The sequence below is a fragment of the Salmo salar genome, chromosome ssa03, assembly GCF_905237065.1.
Source record: "Salmo salar chromosome ssa03, Ssal_v3.1, whole genome shotgun sequence".
Lineage (NCBI taxonomy): Eukaryota > Metazoa > Chordata > Actinopteri > Salmoniformes > Salmonidae > Salmo > Salmo salar.
In genome coordinates, this window is record NC_059444.1 from 46,735,579 (window position 1) to 46,756,088 (window position 20,510).

Genomic DNA, 20,510 nt, shown 5'->3' on the forward strand with positions numbered 1-20,510 from the left:
TCATCCACACAACCGCACACACAGTCATCCACACAACCACACACAGTCGTCCTCACAACCACACACAGTCACAGTCACACAACCGCACACACAGTCATCCACACAACCGCACACAGTCATCCACACAACCACACACAGTCATCCACATAACCACACACAGTCATCCACATAACCACACACAGTCATCCACACAACCACACACAGTCATCCACACAACCTCACACACAGTCATCCACACAACCTCACACAGTCATCCACACAACCACAAACAGTCATCCACACAACCACACACACAGTCATCCACACAACGACACACATAGTCATCCACACATCCACACACATAGTCATCCACACAACCACACACACAGTCATCCACACAACCACACAGTCATCCACACAACCACACACAGTCATCCACACAACCGCACACAGTCATCCACACAACCGCACACAGTCATCCACACAATCGCACACACAGTCATCCACACAACCACACAGTCATCCACACAACCACACACAGTCATCCACACAACCACACACAGTCATCCACACAACCGCAAACAGTCATCCATAGAACCGCAAACAGTCATCCACACAACCGCAAACAGTCATCCACACAACCACACGCAGTCATCCACACAACCACACACAGTCATCCACACAACCGCACACAGTCATCCACACAACCGCACACACAGTCATCCACACAACCACACACACGGTCATCCACACAACCGCACACACAGTCACAGTCACACAACCGCACACACAGTCATCCACACACCCGTACACACAGTCATCCACACAACCACACACAGTCATCCACACAACCACACAGTCATACACAAAACCGCACACAGTCATCCACACAACCACACACAGTCACAGTCACACAACCGCAAACACAGTCATCCACACAACCGCACACAGTCATCCACACAACCACACACAGTCATCCACACAACCACACACAGTCATCCACACAACCACACACAGTCACAGTCACAAAACCGCACACACAGTCATCCACACAACCACACACAGTCATCCACACAACAACAAACAGTCATCCACACAACCACACACAGTCATCCACACAACCGCACACAGTCATCCACACAACCACACACAGTCATCCACACAACCGCACACAGTCATCCACACAACCACACACAGTCATCCACACAACCACATACAGTCATCCACACAACCACACACAGTCATCCACACAACCACACACATTCACAGTCACAGTCACAAAACCACACACACAGTCATCCACACAACCACACACAGTCATCCACACAACCACAAACAGTCATCCACACAACCACACACAGTCATCCACACAACCACACACACAGTCATCCACACAACCTCACACAGTCATCCACACAACCACACACAGTCATCCACACAACCGCACACAGTCATCCACACAACCACACACACACAGTCATCCACACAACCACACACACACAGTCATCCACACAACCACACACACAGTCATCCACACAACCACACACACAGTCATCCACACAACCACACACACAGTCATCCACAGGCACACACACATAGTCATCCACAGGCACACACACATAGTCACAGGCACACACACACACATAATCACAGGCACACACACACATAGTCACAGGCACACACACACATAGTCACAGGCACACACATAGTCACAGGCACACACACACATAGTCACAGGCACACACACACACATAGTCACAGGCACACACACACATAGTCACAGGCACACACACACATAGTCACAGGCACACACACACACATAGTCACAGGCACACACACATAGTCACAGGCACACACACATAGTCACAGGCACACACACACATAGTCACAGGCACACACACATAGTCACAGGCACACACACATAGTCACAGGCACACACACAGTCACAGGCACACACACATAGTCACAGGCACACACACACACATAGTTACAGGCACACACACATAGTCACAGGCACACACACATAGTCACAGGCACACACACATAGTCACAGGCACACACACATAGTCACAGGCACACACACATAGTCACAGGCACACACACAGTCACAGGCACACACACATAGTCACAGGCACACACACATAGTCACAGGCACACACACTGTCACAGGCACACACACAGTCACAGGCACACACACAGTCACAGGCACACACACATAGTCACAGGCACACACACATAGTCACAGGCACACACACATAGTCACAGGCACACACACATAGTCACAGGCACACACACATAGTCACAGGCACACACACAGTCACAGGCACACACACATAGTCACAGGCACACACACATAGTCACAGGCACACACACTGTCACAGGCACACACACAGTCACAGGCACACACACAGTCACAGGCACACACACATAGTCACAGGCACACACACATAGTCACAGGCACACACACATAGTCACAGGCACACACACATAGTCACAGGCACACACACACATAGTCACAGGCACACACACACACATAGTTACAGGCACACACACACACATGGTCACAGGCACACACACACACATAGTCACAGGCACACACATAGTTGCACGCCGGCTTGCGAGCAAGTCACAATACAAAACAAAAACAAGCCTCTGATCTCAGAGCTGGCAGATACATCCAACTCATCTCTTCTCCTCTTCTCTCCCTCCCTCCATACCTACTTCTCTCCATTTCAGGAAGTATAGAAGTTATCGGGCTAGTTGATAGGATTTCTGTGGTATCCTCCTGGTGACACCACATACAGCAGCTCCCTGTCTCCCCCTAACAGAGGAACAAGGAGGGGGAGGCCACTCACTGCTCCTCCAGGGAGAACAAAGAAACACACCAACCAACCACCACTCTCCTCTCTCTGTCTTATCTCACTTTACACTGGACAAGGCCTTGGGTATCCCCTTGATGACATCACTTACACCAGCTCCCTGTCTTCCTCATCGTTGTCAGCGTTATACACAAGCAACACAGGTAGCCTTTTACTGTTCTACTAACACTCATTCTATAAGGGACCCCAGAGCAGGACCAGCCAGACCAGGACAAGACGTCCTTGACCCACATACTGATGGATGGCTGGAGGGCACACACAATACCTCCAATTAGGGCACCCCTGTGGCATGCACACACTCCTCTGAAGAGCTGAATCATTACACTTAGAGAGAGAGAGAGGAGAGAGAGAGAGAGAGAGCACTGTTTGGATGCTATGTACCTCCAGGAAACAAGGTCACCAGTAATAATACATCTCTCTCTCTCTCTCTTTCTCTGTGTGTTTGTGTGTGTGTATGTCAGGGGTGTTGTTACTGCTCTATGTCCATGTGAGGGATTGTGTTCCTCTTTAAACTATGTATTTTCTGAGTTTAGGTGCTTTCAGCCCACACACACACCTCTCTGCACAGCCCTCTCCCTCCCACCTCAACCAGTGGGTCTCTCCTTCCTGCCACCAGAAACGGGGTGTCCTAGAAAAGCGCTGCCCTTGGTTCCTTTGTGTACAAATGAGACAAAGCAGATGAAAAGAGCTCCAATCCAATTCCCCTCCGACAGAATTAATACAGAGCAAAATAATGGCCTTCAGGGCATACCCCTCAAATAGAAGGACAGAAGTAGAGAGAAGGGAAAATAACACTAAAACAGTGCCTTTTGCGTCCTTTGATATTTTAAGTAGAAATTGTGCACCAATATTTAATTTAAGCCTGTTATATTAAATTGAGTGCCCTTTATTAATATAGGCCACATGGATTATTCTGGAAAACTGAGCGGGTCCCTATACGTCTTCCATTCCACCTGTCAGGAGGGGATTAATGGCTGATTTAAGATGAAATCATTCATTCTGTTACAGTCAACCCTGGTACTTTATTTGGCACTGAATAGGAACTTTACGAAAGTCATTTTTTTAGATGGGAAAACATTTTTGTTTACAAAGTTGAACATGTGCTCTTTATGACAGAATGTTAAAATTAGGTGAAATCAAAAGTTACACTTCTCAAAAGGCACCAAATTGGTGGAACAACCAAGAACTTTCTTCTGTTTCTATAGAAACATCTTTGTTCAATCCACCCACACAGTTAATTGGTGATAAAGAAGTTCTGAGGGCAAAAGGGAGACATTCCCGTCATGTCAGCCACAAAAATGACACTTAACTATAAATTCAAGAGACCATAAAATTCCCTGTCTGGCAGCTTCATACAATATCAAACCAGTTGGCCCCTCTCCCTACAGATGTAGGATCTTAATGACAGAATGACAGAATTATCAAATTAAGATATGACATTTGTAGCCTAAAGTACTGTCTGGTTTGAAATGTCTTAGACTGAGTCCGAATCCGTGTACCTGGGTTGGTATGCCTATCACACACACACACTGATTCTGTACATCTGGGGTGTCAAACGTATTTCCCTGCGGGCCACATTCAAGGTCCGGGGTGCCGCACTTAAAATGTGTTACATTTCCTCGCCCGCCAAATGAGCTAAAAATAGTTACCATGACTTTTGAAATTTTCTATGCTCCCTGACTGTCTAGCTTTCGTTTCGATGACTATTAGCAAGCTGGACAGAGTGAAGATATTGTAAATATACGTTTCATGATGATTTCTACACACTATCGATTTCTTTTAAGTCATTTTAATGTCGGTTGAGATTTTTGTCGGTTGAGATTTTTGAGTTGAGTTTTTTTCCAGATTTTTTGTTGTTGCGGTTGTTACTCAAACCAGCTGCTACGGGCATTGAGTTTGACACGTGCTGTACATGATTCTGTCACAGACGGAGTGTGAAAACGTACATCTCACCAGGGCTATGCGGAGGTGCGGTGATTCTGTCACAGACGGAGTGTGAAAACGTACATCTCACCAGGGCTATGCGGAGGTGCGGTTAGTGCAAGACTGAGATGGGCGGAACAGACGAGCGGATTCTGTTGTTCATTGCTACACAGCCATTTTCATGTCTTGCCATAGATTCTCAAACTGATTTAAGTCAAAACTGTAAGTACGCCACTCAGGATCATTAAATGTTGTAAGCAACTCCAGTTTATGTTTGGCCTTGTGTTTCAGGTTATTGTCCTGCTGAAAGGTCTCCCAGTGTTTGTTGGAAAGCAGACTGAACCAGATTTTCTCTAGGATTTTGACTGTGCTTAGCTCTATTCCATTTTTTTATCCTAAAAAACTCCCTAGTCCTTGCCGACGACAAGCATACCCATAACATGATGCACCCACCACCATGGTTGAAAATATAAAGAGTTGTAAAGAATACTCAGGGAGAAAAAGGAATAGATTCACACACAGAGCGCGGCAGATGTTAATTAAGCCTTCACAGACGGCAGGAATCATGGTCACATTCAGGAAACTGTCAAACACAGGTAGGCAGTCAAAAACAAACAATACCTCACAACCATACAAACAGAAAGAACTGAACTAAATAAGGAGCTGATGAGACCAGGTGAGTAACTAACACAGGTGAAATCAATGAACAAAAATGAAAGACAGGGCTACGTTCAAGAACACAAAGAAACAGGGCTATGTTCAAGAACACAAAGAAACAGGGCTACGTTCCAGAACACAAAGAAACAGGGCTATGTTCAAGAACACAAAGAAACAGGGCTACGTTCCAGAACACAAAGAAACAGGGCTACATTCAAGAACACAAAGAAACAGGGCTACGTTCAAGAACACAAAGAAACAGGGCTACGTTCCAGAACACAAAGAAACAGGGCTGCGTTCCAGAACACAAAGAAACAGGGCTACGTTCCAGAACACAAAGAAACAGGGCTACGTTCCAGAACACAACGAAACAGGGCTACGTTCAAGAACACAAAGAAACAGGGCTATGTTCCAGAACACAAAGAAACAGGGCTGCGTTCCAGAACACAAAGAAACAGGGCTACGTTCCAGAACACAAAGTAACAGGGCTACGTTCAAGAACACAAAAAAACAGGGCTACGTTCCAGAACACAAAGAAACAGGGCTATGTTCAAGAACACAAAGAAACAGGGCTACGTTCCAGAACACAAAGAAAAAGAACACAAGGTTGACTAAGAAAAGAAAAGCAGACCTTACAAAAGTAGTACTCAGTGAAGTGTTGGATTTGCCCCAGGACATAAAGTTAATTTCTTTGCCACAATTTATGCAGTGATACTTTAGTGCCTTGTTGCAAACAGGATGCATGTTTTGGAATATTGTTATTATATACAGGCTTTGTTCTTTTCACTCTGTCAATTAGGTTAGTATTGTGGAGTAACTACAATGTTGTTGACCCATCCTCAGTTTTCTCCTATTTTCTCTGCCACCAGTAGCAACTACCAACCCATGTAGGCTACCACCAGTAGCAACTAACAACCCATGTAGGCTACCACCAGTAGCAACTAACAACCCATGTAGGGTACCACCAGTAGCAACTACCAACCCATGTAGGCTACCACCAGTAGCAACTAACAACCCATGTAGGCTACCACCAGTAGCAACTAACAACCCATGTAGGCTACCACCAGTAGCAACTAACAACTTGGGAAACAATATGCTATAAATTCAATTTTGTGCACCCAATTTTGTTTTTTAACTTTCAACAGTTATCTTGAAATTGGTGGTAGCAGTGGTTAGGATGCAACTTGAATGACTTGAAAACTTACTGACAAAAACAAACAAACAATGAACAAATATGCATTTCACTTAGGAAATCTAAATCAAACTGAACTTAATCCAAAACTGGATTCAGGAGGAAACAGGCTATGGGCATGCCTACTGTGAAGGGTCCATGCTATTTGGGATCCTTGGGACATCCCTACCCCATTGAAGTTGAAAATGGTAAGGTAAGGGTTAATATCTATTCTACCCTGCCTTTCTAAGGTCTTTGAAAGCCAAGTTAACATTTTAGTCATTTAGCAGACGCTCTTTTCCAGAGCGACTTACAGTAGTGAATGCATACATTTAATACATTTTTTCTCCTTACTGGTCCCCCGTGGGAATTGAACCCACAACCCTGGCGTTGCAAACACCATGCTCTACCAACTGAGACACATGGGACTGTTAACAAACAGATTACCGACCATTTCAAATCTCACCGTACCTTCTCCGCTATGCAATTTGGTTTCAGAGCTGGTCATGGGTGCACCTCAGCCACGCTCAAGGTCCTAAACGATATCATAACCGCCATTGATAAGAGACATTACTGTGCAGCCGTATTCATCGACCTGGCTAAGGCTTTCGACTCTGTCAATCAAAACATTGTTATTGGCAGACTCAACAGCCTTGGTTTCTCAAATGATTGCCTTGCTTGGTTCACCAACTTCTTCTCCAATAGAGTTCAGTATGTCAAATCGGAGGGCCTGTTGTCCGGACCTCTGGCAGTCTCTATGGGGGTGCCACAGGGTTCAATTCTCGGGCCGACTCTCTTCTCTGTACACATCAATGATGTCGCTCTCACTGCTGGTGAGTCTCTGATCCACCTCTACACAGACAACACCATTCTGTATATCTCTGGCCCTTCGTTGGACACTGTGTTAACTAACCTCCAGATGAGCTTCAATGCCATACAACTATCCTTCCGTGGACTCCAACTGCTCTTAAAAGCAAGTAAAACTAAATGCATGCTCTTTAACCGATCGCTGCCCGCACCTGCCCACCCAACTAGCATCACTACTCTGGACGGTTCTGACTTAGAATATGTGGACAACTACAAATACCTAGGTGTCTGGTTAGACTGTAAACTCTCCTTCCAGACTCACATTAAACATCTCCAATCCAAAATGAAATCTAGAGTCGGCTTCCTATTTCGCAATAAAGCATCCTTCACTCATGCTGCCAAACATACCCTCGTAAAACTGACCATCCTACCGATCCTCGACTTCGGCGATGTCATTTACAAAATAGCCTCCAACACTCTACTCAACAAATTGGATGCAGTCTATCACAGTGCCATCCGTTTTGTCACCAAAGCCCCATATACTACCGACCACTGCGACCTGTATGATCTTGTTGGCTGGCCCTCGCTTCATACTCGTCGCAAAACCCACTGGCTCCAGGTCATCTACAATTCTCTGCTAGGTAAAGCCCCACCTTATCTCAGCTCACTGTTCACCATAGCAGCACCCACCCGTAGCACGCATTCCAGCAGGTATATCTCTCTGGTCACCCCAAAGCCAATTCTTCCTTTGTCCATCTCTCCTTCACTAACGAACTGCAAAAATCTCTGAAGCTGGAGATTCCCATCTCCCTCACTAGCTTTAAGCACCAGCTGTCAGAGCAGCTCACAGATCACTGCACCTGTACATAGCCCATCTGTAAATAGCCCATCCAATCAACCTCATCACCATACTGTATTTATTTATTTATCTTGCTCCTTTGCACCCCAGTATCTCAACTTGCACATTCATCTTCTACACATCCTACCATTCCAGTGTTTAATTGCTATATTGTAGTTACTTTGCCACCATGGCCTATTTATTGCCTTACCTCTCTTATCCTACCTCATTTGCACATGCTGTATATAGATTTTTCTACTGTATTATTGATTGTATGTTTGTTTATTCCATGTGTAACTCTGTGTTGTTGTATGTGTCGAAGTGCTTTGCTTTATCTTGGCCAGGTCGCAGTTGCAAATGTGAACTTGTTCTCAACTAGCCTACCTGGTTAAATAAAGGTGAAATAAATCAAATAAATAAATAAAAAGGTTAGGGCTGGGTCAGGGTTATGGTTAAGGTTAGGGTACCGGTTAAGTTTAGGGTTTAGGATAGGGACGTCCCACGGATCCTGATAGGACTGACCTATTGTGATGTCAAAAACCGCTTATCCACATCTCTCCCCACTAGAGAAACAAGAATAATACCATTAAAACCTAGTGGTCAAACAGGGAAATGGTTTCAATCATTTTTGCACCATTCATTTCTCCCATAGGCAATTGTAGAAACACTCAAAATAAGAGCTGTGTTTCCTGTAGGCTTAGCCTGGCGTGATGTTTTGATAACCATGTAAATCTTTCTCGGACAAGGTTGCATTGTAGAATAATAGTGAAGATGTCAAAACAATGAAATAACACATATGTAGTAACCAAAAAACTGTTAAACAAATCAAAATATATTTTATATTTGAGATTCTTTAAAGTAGCCACCCTTTGCCTTGATGACTGCTCAAATCAAATGTTATTTGTCACATACACATGGTTAGCAGATGTTAATGCGAGTGTAGCGAAATGCTTGTGCTTCTAGTTCCGACAGTGCAGTAATATCTAACAAGTAATCTAACAATTCCCCAACAACTATCTAATACACACAAATCTAAAGGGGTGAATGAGAATATGTACATGTAAGTATATGGATGAACGATGGCCGAGCGGCATAGGCAAGGTGCAATAGATGGCATAAAATACAGTATATACAGTACATGTGATATGAGTAATGCAAGAAATGTAAACATTATTAAAGTGGCATCATTTAGTGTGCATTGTATAAAGTGACTAGAGATCAATTTATTAAAGTGGCCAGTGATTGGATCTCAATGTAGGCAGTAGCCTCTCCGAGTTAGTGATTGCTGTTTAGCCTCTGTTGGCCTTGAGATAGAAGTTGTTTTTCAGTCAGCTTTGATGCACCCGTACTGACCTCGCCTTCTGGATGATAGCGGGGTGAACAGGCAGTGGCTCAGGTGGTTGTTGTCCTTGATGATCTTTTCGGCCTTCCTATGACATCGGGTGCTGTAGGTGTTATGGAGGGCAGGTAGTTTGCCCCCAGTGATAGGTTGTGCAGACCTCACCACCCTCTGGAGAGCCTTGCGGTTGAGGGCGGTGCAGTTGCCATACCAGACTGTGATACAGCCTGACAGGATGCTCTCGATTGTGCATCTGTAAAAGTTTGTCAGGGTTTGGGTGACAAGCAAAATTTCTTCAGCCTCCTGAGGTTGAAGAGGGGCTGTTGCGCCTTCTTTGCCACACTGTCTGTGTGAGTGGACCATTTCAGTTTGTCAGTGATGTGTATGCCGAGGAACTTAAAATGTTCCACCTTCTCCACTACTGTCCCATCGATGTGGATAGCTGGGTGCTCCCTCTGCTGTTTCCTGAAGTCCACGATCATCTCCTTTGTTTTGTTGACGTTGAGTGAGAGGTTGCTTTCCTGACACCACACTCCGAGTGCCCCCCCATCTCTTCCCTGTAGACTGTCTCGTCGTTGTTGGTAATCAAGCCCACTACTGTTGTGTCGTCTGCAATGATTGAGTTGGAGGCGTGCATGGCCACGCAGTCATGGGTGAATAAGGAGTACAGGAGGGGGCTGAGCACGCACCCTTGTGGGGCCCCAGTGTTGAGGATCAGCGAAGTGGAGATGTTGTTTCCTACCTTCACCACCTGGGGGCGGCCCGTCAGAAAGTCCAGGACCCAATTGCACAGGGCGGGGTTGAGACCCAGGGCCTCCAGCTTGATGATGAGCTTGGAGGGTACTATGGTGCTGAATGCTGAGCTGTAGTCAATGAACAGCATTCTTACATAGGTATTCCTTTTGTCCAGATGGGATAGGGCAGTGTGCAGTGTGATGGCAATTGCGTCGTCTGTGTACCTGTTGGGGCGGTATGTAAACTGAAGTGGGTCTAGGGTGGCTGGTAAGGTGGAGGTGATATGATCCTTGACTAGCCTCTCAAAGCACTTCCTGATGACAGAAGTGAGTGCTACGGGGTGGTAGTCATGTAGTTCAGTTATCTTTTCCTTCTTGGGTACAGGAACAATGGTAGCCATCTTGAAGCATGTGGGGACAACAGACTGGGATAGGGAGCGATTGAATATGTCCGTAAACACACCAGCCAGCAGGTCTGCGCATGCTCTGAGGACGCGGCTATGGATGCCGTGCGGGGGTTAAGCCTTGCGGGGGTTAACACGTTTAAATGTTTTACTCACGTCAGCCACGGAGAAGGAGAGAGCGGGGGGCGCAGTCCTTGTTAGGGGGCCGCGACGGTGGCACTGTATTATCCTCAAAGCGGGCAAAGAAGGTGTTTAGTTTGTCTGGAAGTGTGACGTCGGTGTCTGTGATGTGGCTGGAGTTGTTTTTGTAGTCCGTGATTTCCTGTTGACCCTGCCACATACGTCTCGTGTCTGAGCTGTTGAATTGCGACTCCACCTTGTCCCTGTACTGGCATTTCACTTGTTGGATTGCCTTGCGGAGGGAATAGCTACACTGTTTATATTCAGACATATTCCCAGACCTCTATCCATGGTTAAATGCGCTTTCAGTTTTGCGCAAATGACGCCATCCATCCACGGTTTTTGGTTAGGGTAGGTTTTAATAGTCACAGTGGGTACAACATCTCCAATGCACTTCTTTATAAACATACTTACCGAGTCAGCATATGTCGACGTTGTTCTCTGATGCTGACCGGAACAGCTTTGCACACTCTTGGTATTCTCTCTACCAGCTTCATTTATTTTTTATTTATTTTTTAACCTCTATGGGACCGGCGGGACGAAGTCGTCCCACCTACGTAACATCCACTGCCAGCCTGTGGCGCGATTTTCAAAATCTTCAAAATCCTATTACTTCAATTTCTCAAACATATGACTATTTTACAGCCATTTAACCTCTATGGGACCGGCGGGACGAATTCGTCCCACCTACGTAACATCCACTGCCAGCCTGTGGCGCGATTTTCAAAATCTTCAAAATCCTATTACTTCAATTTCTCAAACATATGACTATTTTACAGCCATTTAAAGATAAGACTCTCGTTAATCTAACCACACTGTCCGATTTCAAAAAGGCTTTACAACGAAAGCAAAACATTAGATTATGTCAGCAGAGTACCAAGCCAGAAATAATCAGACACCCATTTTTCAAGCCAGCATATAATGTCACCAAAACCCAGAAGACAGCTAAATGCAGCACTCACCTTTGATGATCTTCATCAGATGACAACCCTAGGACATTATGTTATACAATACATGCATGTTTTGTTCAATCAAGTTCATATTTATATCAAAAACCAGCTTTTTACATTAGCATGTGACGTTCAGAACTAGCATACCCCCCGCAAACTTACGGGGAATTCGCTAACATTTTACTAAATTACTCACGATAAACGTTCACAAAAAGCATAACAATTATTTTAAGAATTATAGATACAGACCTCCTCTATGCACTCGATATGTCCGATTTTAAAATAGCTTTTTGGTGAAAGCACATTTTGCAATATTCTAAGTACATAGCCCAGGCATCACGGGCTCGCTATTTAGACACCCGGCAAGTTTAGCACTCACCATAATCATATTTACTATTATAAAAATGTCATTACCTTTTGTTGTCTTCGTCAGAATGCACACCCAGGACGTCTACTTCAATAACAAATGTTGGTTTGGTCCAAAATAATCCATCGTTATATCCGAATAGCGGCGTTTTGTTCGTGCGTTCCAGACGCTATCCGAAATAGTAAAGAAGTGTCGCGCGCTTGGCGCAATTCCTGACAATAAAATTCAAAGTATTCCATTGCCGTACGTCGAAGCATGTCAACCGCTGTTTAAAATCAATTTTTACGTCATTTTTCTCGTAGAAAAGCGATAATATTCCGACAGGGAATCTCCTTTTCGGCAAACAGAGGAAAAAATCACAAAGGCGGGGGCGGTCGGGGTCACGCGCATAAGCTAGTGTCTCTTGATGGGCCACTTGAGAAAGGCGATAATGTGTTTCAGCCTGGGGCTGGAATGACGACATTCTCTTTTTTCCCGGGCTATGAGAGCCTATGGAAGACGTGGGAAGTGTCACGTTAGAGCAGAGATCCTTAGTAAATGATAGAGATGGCAAAGAAGTTCCAGAAATGGTCAGACAGGCCACTTCCTGTAAAGGAATCTCTCAGGTTTTGACCTGCCATTTGAGTTCTGTTATACTCACAGACACCATTCAAACAGTTTTAGAAAATTTAGGGTGTTTTCTATCCATATGTAATAAGTATATGCATATTCTAGTTACTGAGTAGGAGTGGTAACCAGATTAAATCGGGTATGTTTTTTATCCAGCCGTGTCAATGCTGCCCCCTAGCCCTAACAGGTTAACCTTTATTTATACAGGTTTTTCTCATTGAGGTAACATCTCTTTTTCAAGAGAGACCTGGTCCAATAGCAGCCGGGGGAACAAAGTTTCATACATAAACTAACACAATATTAAAAAAAACTATAGACACACGTACAACAATTACATATGACGTAAAAAAATGTTTTGTTAAAAAACAGCTGTGCTAAAGACAATTACACTCTTCTATGATATATACATCGATCAAGTGTTTAAACTCCACCAACGAAACTAGATCATCAAATTTTAAAATGTTCAGGAGAGAATTCCAGGACTGAGTAACTAAAACTATTTCTACCATGACCTGTTCTAATTCTTAGTACTGTTAAAAGCAAATGAGAATGGGATCGTAATTTATATTTATTTACCGACCTGATTAAAAAAGAACAGAGATAAAATAGCATTTTACCCAATATGGCCTTATAAATCAGTGAATACCAGTGTTTAAGCCTACGCAAGGTCAATGATGACCAGCCAAGAGCGCTGTAGAGATCACAATGATGTGTTAGACGTTTCTGATTTGTAATGAACCTGAGGGCTGCATGATACACTGAATCAAGTGCTCTCAGGGTAGTGGTCGAGGCCTGTATATACACTACCATTCAAAAGTTTGGGGTCTCTTAGAAATGTCCTTGTTTTTGAAAGAAAAGCACATTTTTTGTCTAACACCAAATTGATCAGAAATACAGTGTAGACATTGTTAATGTTGTAAATGACTATTGTAGCTAGAAACGGCTGATTTTTTATGGATATCTTACATACACTCAATTAGTATTTGGTAGCATTGCCTTTAAATTGTTTAATTAAAAAAAAAAAATCTTTATTTAACCAGGTAGGCCAGTTGAGAAAAAGTTCTTCTTTACAACTGCGACCTGGCCAAGATAAAGCAAAGCAGTTCGACACAAACAACAACACAGAGTTACACATAAACAAACATACAGTCAACAACACAAAATAAAATAAAAATCTATGTACAGTGTGTGCAAATGTAGAAGAGTAGGCAGTAAATATGCCATAGAGGTGAAAATAATTACAATTCAGCATTAATACTGGAGTGATAGATGTGCAGATGATGATGTGCAAGTAGAGATACTGGGGTGCAAAAGAGCAAGAGGGTAAGTAATAATATGGAGATGAGGTATTCGGGTGTGATATTTACAGATTGGCTGTGTACAGGTACAGTGATCGGTAAGCTGCTCAGACAGCTGATGCTTAAAATTAGAGAGGGAGATATAAGACTCCAGCTTCAGAGATTTTTGAAATTCGTTCCAGTCATTGGCAGCAGAGAACTGGAAGGGAAGGCGGCCAAAGTAAGTGTTGGCTTTGAGGATGACCAGTGCAATATACCTGCTGGAGCGCCTACGGGTGGGTGTTGCTATGGTGACTAGTGAGCTGAGATAAGGTGGGGCTTTACCTAGCAAAGACTTATAGATGACCTGGAGCCAGTGGGTTTGGCGACGGATATGTAGTGAGGGCCATCCAACGAGAGCATACAGGTCGCAGTGGTGGGTAGTATATGGGGCTTTGGGTATAAAATGGATGGCACTTTGATAGACTACATCCAGTTTGCTGAGTAGAGTGTAGGGGGCTATTTTGTAAATGACATCGCCAAAGTCAAGGATCGGTGGGATAGTCAGTTTTACGAGGGTATGTTTGGCGGCATGAGTCAAACTTGGGTCAAACGTTTCGGGTAGCCTTCCACAAGCGTCCCACAATAAGTTGGGTGAATTTTGGTCCATTCTTCCTGACAGAGCTGGTGTAACTGAGTCAGGTTTCTAAGCCTCCTTGCTCGCACACACTTTTTCAGTTCTGCCCACAAATTTTCTATGGAATTGAGGTCAGGGCTTTGTGTTGGCCACTCAATACTTTGACATTGTTGTCCTTAAGCCATTTTGCAACAACTTTGGAAGTATGCTTGGGGTCATTGTCCATTTGGAAGACCCATTTGCGACCAAGCTTTAACTTCCTGACTGATGTCTTGAGATGTTGCTTCAATATATCCACATAATTTTTCTCCGTCATGATGCAATCTATTTTGTGAAGTGCACCAGTCCCTCCTGCAGCAAAGCACACCCACAACATGATGCTGCCACCCCCGTGCTTCACGGTTGGGATGGTGTTCTTCGGCTTGCAAGCCTCCCAGTTTTTCCTCCAAACATAACAATGGTCGTTATGGCCAAACACTTCTATTTTTGTTTCATCAGACAAGAGGACATTTCTCCAAAAAGTATGATCTTTGTCCCCATGTGCAGTTGCAAACCGTAGTATGGCTTTTTATGGTGGTTTTGGAGCAGTGGCTTCTTCCTTGCTCAGAGGCCTATCAGGTTATGTCGATATAGGACTCGTTTTACTGTGGATGTAGATACTTTTGTACCTGTTTCCTCCAGCATCTTCACAAGGTCCTTTGCTGTTGTTCTGGGATTGATTTGCACTTTTCGCACTAAAGTGCGTTCATCTCTAGGAGACAGAATGCGTCTCCTTCCTGAGCTGTGTGACGGCTGCGTGGTCCCATGGTGTTTATACTTGCGTACTATTGTTTGTACAGATGAACGTGGTACCTTCAGGCGCTTGGAAATTAATCCCAAGGATGAACCAGCCTTGGAGGTCTACAATATATTTTCTGAGGTCTTGGCGGATTTCTTTTGGTTTTCCCATGATGTCAAGCAAAGAGGCACTGAGTTTGAAGGTAGGCCTTGAAATACATCCACAGGTACACCTCCAAATGACTCAAATTATGTCAATTAGCCTATCAGTAGCTTCTAAAGCCATTACATCATTTTCTGGAATTTTCCAAGGTGTTTAAAGGGACAGTCAACTTAGTGTATGTAAACTTCTGACCCACTGGAATTGTGATACAGTATATTATAAGTGAAATAATCTGTCTGTAAACAATTGTTGGAAAAAGTACTTGTGTTATGCACAAAGTAGATGTCCTAAATGAATTTGCCAAAACTATAGTTTGTTAACAAGAAATTTGTGGAGTTGTTGAAATACAAGTTTTAATGACTCCAACCTAAGTGTATGCAAACTTCCGACTTCAACTGTACACAGCCTTCCATTTCTTTCACAAAAACGCAGTGTTCCTTATTTCTTAGCTCACATTGCATGAATGGTCTTTAAATCTCCTAGTGAGAGATTTGGGTTTAAACCATTTCCTAAATCCCACAGTTGAAAAGCTAAGCTATGGAACCAGAACTAAACAGAACTATACAACTTGTGTGGGATTTGGTTTCTCAGGATAAGCCTTTTCAGAGACCTGCCTGAACTGGTCCCACACATTACCTGTGGTATTATATGGTGGGAGAAGGCCACACATTACCTGTGATAGCATGGTGGGAGAAGGCCACACATTACCTGTGATATTATATGGTGGGAGAAGGCCACACATTACCTGTGGTATTATATGGTGGGAGAAGGCCACACATTACCTGTGGTAGCGTGGTGGGAGAAGGCCACACATTACCTGTGGTATTATATGGTGGGAGAAGGCCACACGTTACCTGTGGTATTATATGGTGGGAGAAGGCCACACATTACCTGTGGTATTATATGGTGGGAGAAGGCCACACATTATCTGTGATAGCGTGGTGGGAGAAGGCCATACATTACCTGTGGTATTATATGGTGGGAGAAGGCCACACATTACCTGTGGTATTATATGGTGGGAGAAGGCCACACCTTACCTGTGGCATTATATGGTGGGAGAAGTCCACACATTACCTGTGGTATTATCTGGTGGGAGAAGGCCACACATTACCTGTGATAGCGTGGTGGGAGAAGTCCACACATAACCTGTGGTATTATATGGTGGGAGAAGGCCACACATTACCTGTGATAGCATGGTGGGAGAAGGCCACACATTACCTGTGATAGCGTGGTGGGAGAAGGCCACACATTACCTGTGGTATTATATGGTGGGAGAAGGCCACACATTACCTGTGATAGTGTGGTGGGAGAAGGCCACACATTACCTGTGATATTATATCGTGGGAGAAGGCCACACATTACCTGTGATAGTGTGGTGGGAGAAGGCCACACATTACCTGTGGTATTATGTGGTGGGAGAAGTCCACACATTACCTGTGGTATTATATGGTGGGAGAAGGCCACACATTACCTGTGGTATTATATGGTGGGAGAAGGCCACACATTACCTGTGATGGCGTGGTGGGAGAAGGCTTCTACATAGGTCAGGTAGTTGTGTGGACAGTGTTTCTTTAGCCACTTGCAGACGTCCTGTTGGGTCCACAGCACCACTGGTTTGGACAGACTGGACAGCATAGGGCTGGTGTGGTACACAGTGAAGGCTTCTCCTGGATGCAGCTGAAACACACAGAGTATGGGGGTTACAGTGTGTGTGTGTGTGTGTGTGTGTGTGTATACAGTATATGTTTACATTGTGTGAGAGACCATGGAAGGAACATTATTTCTGGTGACTGAGTGATTGTGAACATTATTTCTGGTGACTGAGTGGTTGTGAACATTATTTCTGGTGACTGAGTGATTGTGAACATTATTTCTGGTGACTGAGTGATTGTGAACATTATTTCTGGTGACTGAGTGGTTGTGAACATTATTTCTGGTGACTGAGTGATTGTGAACATTATTTCTGGTGACTGAGTGATTGTGAACATTATTTCTGGTGACTGAGTGGTTGTGAACATTATTTCTGGTGACTGAGTGGTTGTGAACATTATTTCTGGTGACTGAGTGGTTGTGAACATTATTTCTGGTGACTGAGTGGTTGTGAACATTATTTCTGGTGACTGAGTGATTGTGAACATTATTTCTGGTGACTGAGTGGTTGTGAACATTATTTCTGGTGACTGAGTGTGAGTCCTATGTATTATCTTTGACCCAGGTCAGCTGCCTTAGTGCTCCGAGCAGTGTGATGGCTGTGGGCCCTGCTGTGTGAGATATGACAGTGTCTGTCACCTCTTCCCCCCTTCTTAACACTGTTCAGATAGCTGTGACATTGCTGTCGACCCTGCTTCTGCACACACACACACACACACACACACACACACACACACACACACACACACACACACACACACACACACACACACACACACACACACACACACACACACATTGCTAGTCCTTTATTCAGCTGGCATAATTACAAAGTTTAACATGTCCATTCATAAGGCCATTGACCGTTAATAAGGTCAGACCAGAGCATCTCTCTGATGGATTCATGGATTATATTCATACATGCCTCCCATTAATCCAGCCTGTGATTGGCCCAGTGGTTGAAGCAAGGCAATCGGCTAACATCCTTTATTTCCATAAATCTGTCATACAAACAGAGTTTTAAAAAGGCTCTCCACCATCACTCAATTTGATATTGCCAAATACAGGTATCTGCCAAAATAAAGGAAACACCAACATAAAGTGTCTTAGTAGGTCGTTGGGACACCACAAGTCAGAACAGCTTCAATGCGCCTTGGTATAGAATCTACAAGTGTCTGGTGGTGGAAAACGCTGTCTCAGGCGCTGCTCCAGAATCTCCCATAGGTGTTCAATTGGTTTGAGATCTGTTGATTGAGACCATTCAGTCACAACTCGGGCCCTGTGGATGGGGCCATTGTCATCCTATGTGGGCATAGCCATGGTAGGCAAAATAATGGCTAAAATAATGGCCTGCCCAGCATTTTTATACATGACCCTTAGCATGATGGGATGTTATTTGCTTGTACACACACACACACACACACACACACACACACACACACACACACACACACACACACACACACACACACACACACACACACACACACACACACACACACACACACACACACACACACACACACACACACACACACACACACACAGTGTGTTTCAGCTGCATCCAGGAGAAGCCTTCACTGTGTACCACACCAGCCCTATGCTGTCCAGTATCCTTCCCTCCTGCTCTTCTCTCCACTCCTCTTATACCATGACCATCCATCAGGCTTTATCTCCTCTCTTATCTTTTGTCTCTCTGCCTGTCTCTAACCTTCCTTCCCTACTCTGGGTTTATAGCCATTCATCAAGCTGCGTCTCCCCTCAGCCAGCTCTGTGCTGTAAACACTCACCCTTAACTCCTAGATACCTACTTCTAAAACCACAGAACCTCTCATTCATTACACCAGAAAGAGAGGAGGGGGAGGTGTGTGTGAAGGGGTGGGATCTCAACCATGTAAAAGCCATATTTGACTGTTTATCCCAGTCAGAGGATAGAGAGGGGAAGCGCTGGTGTAATGAGTGCGCTGAGAGTCGGGAAGCAAGTACAGGGAGTGAGTGTTTTAATAAATAAACACGAAACAAACGCACCAACATGAAACAGTCAATAACACCTGAGGAAAGAACCAAGGGGAGTGACAGATATAGGGCTCCTTGTTTTATTGATGGTATTGTGCCTGGTCCATGAGTATTGGTAGCAATTGTAGAATACTAATGGAATGTTAATGTGTGATCTTAAGTCATTCTATCAAACAATAATCAGTTCTTTCTATATCTTTCTTTGTCATCTCACCCTCTTTTGCCATGCCTATTTCTTTTCCTAGATGTGTTCCCTTGTTCCCCTTGTTCCTGTATTAATATCTATTCCCATCTTTCTCCCCTGTCCTCACTCTTTTCTCTCTGGACTATATTACTTCCCCTGTTCCTATCCTTCAACCACCTCTCCTTCCTGCCTTTCCTTTTCATTTTGTTCTCTAATGTCTTTCACCTCCTCTATTCCCCATCAAGTCCATTACTGTCCCTCTCCTCTGACTCTCCTTGTCCTCTCCCCCTCCCTCCATCTTGTCATCCCTCTCTTCTCTTCTCCCCTCCATATCCATTCCTGCACCTTTTTTCCTCTCCTCTCATTTCCTCTCTTTTCCTCTCAGCAGCTCGACCTTGAGTTCTGAGTTTCTAGCGGTCTGTCTGATTGTCTGGTGTATGTATGAGAGAAAGAGAAAGTTTGTGTCTTTGCCACTGCAGGTCTTTCTGTGTGTGTGTCCTCTGTCCTCCAGTGGCGCTGAATCAGTAGAACAGACTCAGAGGATTCCAGGGCTCCCTCCACCTCCACCAATTAGATATTCAGCCTCCTCCCTAGAGCCTGCTAGTCCCGCGCCCTCTGCACCTCAGTAGACACACTCCCCTACCCCCTGACACACACACACACACACACCCTCATTTATCAAAAGGGCTCAGCCAATTAGCAGAGGAAAGCCCTGGAGGCGTGTGTGTGAGTGTGTGTGAGTGTTACAAAGCAGGGTAGACAGCAATGTCACAGCTTTCTTAACACTGTTACCACTCTCTCCCAATTCCCCTCCTCCCTCTGCAACCCATCTCTTGCCCTTTTGCCTCTGGCTATCACTCTGTCGGTCTTCTTCTTTCACTCTCTCTTCACACTCCCTTCCCTTTGCCTACCCTCATCTTTGACCTTCTCTATTCTCTCCGCTCATTCTCTGCCTCCGTCTCTCCTCTC

The 20,510-nt window shown here is 44.5% G+C and overlaps 1 protein-coding gene across 2 annotated transcripts in view; it reads right to left on the reverse strand.

Annotated features, from left to right (window-relative positions):
* The window catches only part of LOC106600622 (sterile alpha motif domain-containing protein 10), a 200,041-nt gene that overhangs the window by 94,978 nt on the left and 84,553 nt on the right, over positions 1–20,510 (reverse strand). For both annotated transcript variants that reach the window (XM_014192113.2, XM_014192112.2), the window contains exon 3: positions 17,200–17,368. In XM_014192113.2, the coding sequence (XP_014047588.2) occupies positions 17,200–17,368 (169 nt within the window). The remainder of the gene's footprint in view (positions 1–17,199; positions 17,369–20,510) is intronic.